Source organism: Colossoma macropomum, unplaced genomic scaffold, assembly GCF_904425465.1.
Source record: "Colossoma macropomum unplaced genomic scaffold, Colossoma_macropomum, whole genome shotgun sequence".
Taxonomy (NCBI): Eukaryota; Metazoa; Chordata; class Actinopteri; order Characiformes; family Serrasalmidae; genus Colossoma; species Colossoma macropomum.
The window spans coordinates 10,602,342-10,609,611 of NW_023494801.1; the positions used below are offsets into that span (position 1 = coordinate 10,602,342).

At 39.5% G+C, this 7,270-nt stretch overlaps 1 protein-coding gene across 1 annotated transcript; it reads left to right on the forward strand.

Moving 5' to 3' along the window:
* Positions 1-697: 697 nt before the first annotated feature.
* Positions 698-7,270, forward strand: LOC118821751 (aquaporin-5). The gene is made up of 4 exons (XM_036590480.1): positions 698-1,144; positions 3,466-3,627; positions 5,390-5,470; positions 7,100-7,270. The coding sequence occupies exons 1-4, from the start codon at positions 698-700 to the stop codon at positions 7,268-7,270; spliced, it is 861 nt and encodes a 286-aa protein (XP_036446373.1).

A 7,270-nucleotide genomic window follows, 5' to 3' on the forward strand; every position in this document is an offset into this window, starting at 1 on the left:
CCAGCTTTCAGGTCCATTCCTCCATTCATCTTCCTCTTCCAGCACGTTATCCGTCTGATCTGAAGTGTTCTGGAAACTATGGCTCCACTCACGAATTTATCGCCCAGCGGAATCTTGTCTTTTTCAGTCCGAGCTAGTAAAGCGAACATTAGCTGTTTGACACCTCTTAATCCTTCTCAAGCCTCATTATCTCACGGAAAAGAGAGAGAGTACTCTTTGAGAACAGCCAGTAAATTGGTACGGGACCCTCGCCGCTGGCCCACTCAGTGGCAAAAACCCGATAGGGATGCGGGTCGCTGATAGGGAAATAGAAAGGGGACTGGGAAAGAGGACACCTAGCTCGACATTTAGCATACAGAGAGAGGTTTGACTGTTTGAGATTCGAAACATGTGCAGACTGAATTACCATCTCTCCACCTCCGTTTAGCACCCGATTACAATGTAACCTTTCTGTTAGGATGCCGGAAAGATCTGCTGTGTGAAAAAAAATGGATGAACTTACTGTCATTTATAAAACGTCAGAAGCTCGGAGGCATTTATAAGCTTGTGATGTGGCTCTAAGAGAGTTTGGGATTTGAGACAAAGTTTGAATTGTACCTACAGAGTTCTACCACACTGATAGACTATTGTAGAGATTACGATAAACTTCTTTTAGAAAAAGAGACAAATTTCAAGGAAGAACAGAAGAAGAAGGAACATGAAGCTGTGGTCCACGTTTGGTCTGATCCTGAAGGACATGTGGTCCATCTCATTTTTGCGTGATGTTTTTCGGGAGTTTGTGGGTACCACCCTTTTCCTCTTCACCAGTCTTTCTTCAGTGGTTCTGTGGCCACATTTTGGTTCTCAGTCTTGGGACACTATAACTGCAGACCCTCTGGTGACAATGGAATCTCTACATGAGTGCACCCCAGACCCTCTTCATGTATCTCTGGCCTTTGGAGCTTCCGTTGCCCTCACTTGCGTGTGCCTGGGTGGGGTGCATCTGAATCCAGCTGTGACGTTGGCCCTGGTGGCGGGGCTCAGGGTGAGCCCCTGGCAGGCTGTCCTGTATGTTGGGGCGCAGCTGCTGGGGGCCCTTACTGCATGCAGCCTGCTGCTAGGTATAGCTCCCGCCTCACTCAGGAGCAACTTGGGGATCAATGAGGTGAGAAGTTTCTTTATTTCACTTTTTATTGCTAAGTGTGCTAAATGGACATTAAGTGTAATGTTGCTTCAAATAACTGGAACAGTGAAATGCAATACGTGTGTTTATGCCACATTGCTGCACCTTTTAGCCTATTATACCATGCATCAATTATTAAATCATGTCTTAATTAGTCCTAAATTAGCCATTTAGCTTCAGTTTGCTAAACCACTTTGTGTTTGCTCCTTCATACAGTAAAAAAAAATCAGAGAACATCCTTCATTTCCATTAATTTCCAGTCAAAGTAAACATTAAGTACAACTTATTGCATTTTCAGAAGATATTTCCAAGGTTAGAGATAAGATAATCTACTTGCTAAAGAAAGGAGAAAGAAAGTGAAAAAATAAGAATTTCCAAAACTGAAGTTCAAAAAACTGATGAAAAAATGCAGAGAAAATGGGACTCCTGAGACCTGGTGGACCACCACAACTCACCATCAGATAAACAGTACTTAAAGCTTTCATCTTTGAGAGAGAGGAGAAAATCAAGCTCCACTCTTGGTCCAGATCTGAGAACATCTACAGCTGTTTCTGTCCATCCTTCCACTGTGAGAAGACAACTCAAAGCTAGCTGTCGAGAAGCCTTTTCTGAGAAAAGGAAACAAGCAAAAGAACATTTGCAAATCAAACAAAGAAGCAGCTGGTGCTCTCAGAACAATGGACTGTCCACCTGAATGTGATTGTATATGAATGCGCAAACTGAACGTTTGGCATAACTTGAATCGTGAGAAGCAAGAAAAGACTGAGCTTCAGAGGTGTGGAAAGGCAGTATAGTGGCAAAGGGATAAAAGGGTGGACACACTAAATACTGAAAATGTGTTATTATATTTAGTTGTTAAGGCTTTTATGTAATTTTCTGATGAATACAGTACTGTGCAAAAGTTTTAGGCACCTGAAAAAATTAAAATTTAAAAAAGTTTATTTGGTCAATATTAGAATAAATACAAATCACATTAATACAGTAAGTATTGATTTTACGTACGACAATGTGTTCATTCAACCATTTCCAAACCTCCCCTTGAGGAAGCTGATATCTAGTCTGGCTAGAAAATGTTTCATCATGTTAAAATGTTAAAGTGCACCAGTGATGGAATTGGTGGCTGGGGGCATCCAGCAGGAACCTGGAACCAGACTTTGTTCTTTGAACAGGCACACAAGTAATCAGCTACTTTTTTTCCCAATGTCTTATAAGTTTTTACTGTATTCATGTTTATTTGCGTTTATTATAGTGATATATTATGATTTTATTGGCAAATTGGCAATTGTTTATAGTTGTCATCCAGCACTTGGCTTCATTATATTAAATCATGTTCTCCAAACTAGCTCACAAGACATTAACTGCTGTGTTCAAAATATAAAATTCTTGTTCCATTTTTACTGTCTCTATATTCATGTACATCCATTTCAATGATATAGGGTTCTTCAAAAACACACTTATTGCCAAGACAAATGGTTTCAAACAATGTGCTTAGGTGCCTAAAACTTTTATACATTACTGTAACTTTTACAATTTTTTTCAACTTCCACAACTGATTTTGTCTTTATGCTGAAAACTGAATATCTTAATGGCTGTTTTGACTGGAAATTAAATTAATTAAATAGTAGTCTCTGATTTTGCACAATGTTGAACATCAAATGTGCATGATACAACAATAATCTTAGTAAACTAAGATTATTTTAATGTTTTAACATAGCAAAAATGTACGTTTTACACTATATGATCGTGACAGCTGATGTGTATCCTATGCGAGATGCAATAACCTTTAACACGGGTGTTGGCAAAGTGCTCTTGCTAGATTACTTCGAGCTTTCTTCTTTCTGAAACAACTGTGGTCTGTTTATGACCTATCGATCAGTGAGTGGTTGAGAAAAGAGAGCGAGGTCAGGATGGTTCAGAGGAAAATGACAGGCCTGCCAAAATAAAAGTAAATGGAGTGAAGGAGTGGAATGTGGGAGAGGTTAAAATGGGTGATCAAGAAAGACAGGTGGGGAAGGAAAAAAGTGCGGGCTGTCAAATTACTGGAAGGAGTGAAGACTCGCGAACTGAGAAGGTGGGGGAAGAAGGTGGACTCTCCAACAGCGGGAAAAGAGTGGAAAAAATGAACATGAGTGAATAACTCTAGGCTACTGACAGGGAGCAAAAAGAGAAAGAGTTCTTCGCCAAATGAGTAGGAGGAATGTCCTGTAAAAGCGAGCTGAAGATACTGAAAAGACTATTAAGTGTCTGGTGATGAAAGATAAAGCAGCACTTACCTTCTCTCTCTCTCCGTGGCTCTCTCTCAGCTGGCCTCTGGAGTGCACCTCTACCAGGCGTTCTCAGTGGAGATGGCTGTGACGTTCCAGCTTGTTCTCTCTGTCCTGACTGTCACTCATCCAAAATCAGCCTTCCTCTCACTGGCCCCGGCTGTGCTGGGCCTGTCTGTCACTCTGGGACATCTCATTGCGGTAAGGCAGTGCAAGAGGTAGAGAGGTGGGTGGCTGATTTCTGGCAGAGGTTCATGTAGATAGACAGTGTGGAGTAGGAACAGACTTGCAATCAGAACAGAACATTTTGAAAATAGATATGATTTGACTGCAGTTACTTTTTCATAGATTACTATTTTTCAGATTACATTTTTGATTAGAAAACATCAATAAAGCATTCGATTAACTTTATTGAGTGTGCCCATAAATTGAGTAATAGCTGAGTCACTATCACAGGTAACAACAGTTACATGTGGAGAGGAGTGAGGAGACATTTGGGCTGTGCTTTTACATAGACTCATGAAAACAAATAAAGCAGTTTGATAAAAAATCATCCAAAAACAATCTAAAAGAAATCAGATCATATATTACTTTTAAGTTATTCAGATTATGTTCCAGGTAATTATTAATCAGTGCCAGATTACCTTACATCACTAGTATTGTACTGTCCAATGTAGATAGACAGAAACAATTAATTGGTCGATAGATTGATAGATCGATAGATCGATAGATAGATAGATAAAAGTATTTTTATTGGATTATTGGATTCAGGTGTTTCAGCCACACCCATTGCTAACAGGTGGGTAAAATTAAACACATAGCCTTGCAGTCTTGATAGACAAACACTGGCAGTAGAATGGGTCATATTGATGAGCATGACTGAGCCCCAGTGCACAAAGCAAGGTCCATAAAGGTATGACTGGGTGAGTTTAGTGTGGAAGAACTTGACTGGTCTGCACAGAGTCCTGACCTCAACCCCATCAAACACCTTTGGGATCAACTAGCTATAGCTGCAAAGGGGGGACCAACTCCATATTAAGGCCTATGGATTTAGAATGGGATGTCATAAAAGCTCCTGTAGGTGTAATGTGTAGATGTCCCAATACTTTTGTCCACATAGTGTAGATAGATAGATGGATGGATAGAAATAAATCAAGAAAGAAAGACAGATAGATAGGCAGAAAAGATAGATAGATAGATAGATAGATAGACAGACAGACAGACAGGTGAATAAATAAATATACAGATGGATATACTGTAATGATGGGATATTTGGATTACCAGTTGTTTACTGTGACCAGTAGAGCTAGGCTTTCATTTACTGGGTCCTAAATGTCTAAACTCTGTCAAAAACAAAGAAAAAACACCTCTATGACAATGCTAATGCTAGACACCACTGCAGAACATATCCTGATTAAATGATTTTCCATTGGGTGTTTCAAAAATGTAACCCTTTTTTGTTTCTAGCCAAACTATAAATGGAATGTGAGCATTGCTTGCAAAGTTTAAATACAACAAGCATGATAATTCTATTAGATAAGAATTACAGACATGTATTTTATTTATTTCACAAAAATCATCAGGGCTCCTCTGAAGGCCTAACAGGCCCTGAGGGTTCCTCTCTGCTACTCATCCATATTTACACATACACTCAGTGCACACACATGATGAAGTGCAAGAGGCAATGTCAACTGAAGCTTTCACATTCACTGCTATGTTAAGTGAGGGGTAAAAAAAGTACATTTAAATTTTACGTATGAACCTCATTTGAACCTGTTATGACAGCAGCATTGTCAAACATGACAACCTGAACTGCAGATATTTGTATGAACTGAAATACTAACAGTAGTATTTAAATGATTAGGTTTTGTGTATTTATCTTTCTCAAGGACACAGTGGAAAACCTGACGTTTTGTTCATTTCTTTCTTTTCATGGTCATCGTATTCTTTTTATTGTGGGCAGATTGGGTTCACAGGCTGTGGAATGAATCCAGCTAGGTCATTTGGTCCAGCTGTGTTGACAATGAACTTTGAAAATCACTGGGTGAGTAACTGTCCCTTATAAACCTCTTCCTTATTAGGCCATTTAGATTACGTCACTCATCATACAGAGCAACACTGATATCAGTGATTCATGTAGGTGGTAGGTGTAAACATGCATTGATGGACTGTTAGAATCAGATATAATTGACTATAATAATACCCTATGAAGTGTACGCTTGTTTCTTAGTCAAAAAAAAAAAACATTGTCAGGCTATTTTCAAACAGCACCCCCATCCCACCCAAAAAAGCAGATTGTGGATGACGTTGTTTATACTGCAGTGCTATGGAAATAATTCCTCCAGTCACATTATGTCGCAGTATATATTCCTCCAGCCCCAGTATGTACTCATTTGTGTATTTAATAATACATCAAAATTATCAAATTGAATCAAATTGTAGTAAAGAATATAATGAAACTGAATGATTAAGTCAAAGCTTTACAACCCTAATCATTTACAATAGCAGCCAGTGCTCCATCTCTTGAAAGGTTATACTTAAATAGGAACCTTGCCATTTTTTAAAAAATTCTGCATTATTCAGTCGTTAAACAAAATTAATCAGAGTGGTTTGATTTTTAAATTGTTTAACTGACTCAGATGTCTTTACAGTGGTGGTGATAGGAACCAGGGTTTGCACAAATATAGCCATTTTATTTGCTATCCAAAGCCATCAGTGAACCTACACATATCTATGTTTTGTATGTATTGTAGACGTATGTAAAATAGTTTTAATTCTGGAAAAAAAACAGTTTTGTTTGTGGACTGTTTAGTCTTAAAACACCCTACGTGTAGCGCTCCACCATAAATAGATTTTTTAGATGTTTTAGGCCAAAATCTTATCTCAAAAGTATTGTAAACAATGTCTCAGGCCGTGTGCTCATGACCATTTGGTGTAGCTTTAAAGGCACAGAACTTTGGACACCTGGTTCCTACCATCATGAATGTTAATGATTTTTTTTTTTACCTTGTTAGTTCATGTTTCTGGTCATATTGCCCACTGCCCAACCCAGTGCTAAGCCCAACACAAAATACAGGGAGGGGGTAACGCAGGAGGACACAACATTCGTGGAGGGTAGACACCTCCAACCACTAGTTCCATTACAAAGCCCACTCTCCTTGGACAGAATTACTCTAACAAACACAACTACAACAACAACTAAACCACACAACAGCAGCAGCAGCAGCAGAACTTTACGAGAGCCACTATGCATGGCCACACCCCCTAAGCTCCTCATGGCAGTGCGGCCCATGTCAGATGCCACAATATTAAATACAGTTTAGTGCATCAGATAATACCATTTTAAAGACAAAATTCTTGCTTTCCTTTAATCTCTGATTGAAGTGTAGTGACTTTTTTCCTGACCTCTAAAACATCTTCTGAGTTTTGATTACATCACTGGGCACCAGCAGGCAGGCAACATTAAAAATAACCAATAATATCATATTTCATCTCCCCCTCCCACCACCCCCTACTTGTCATTGAGTCAAATGTTCAAGTAGCTCAGAAACCATCTCTGATCCTGTGTTTCACTCATAATCATGTTACAGCATGGAAGGAAAATGGTGATGATTGAAGTCTGATTCACATTGACTTAAAAGGGTCAGTACTAAACCCATGTTTCTTGGGGCAGGTGTACTGGGCAGGACCGTGTGTGGGAGCGATGCTGGCCTGGCTGCTGTATGACCTGCTCCTCTACCCCCGCTGGACCAGCCTGAGTGACTGGCTCGTGGAATTCAGACAGGTTTTCCTTACAGCTCCCTCCAAACAGCCTAGAAGCCCTGAGAGCAATACAGAAATCTAG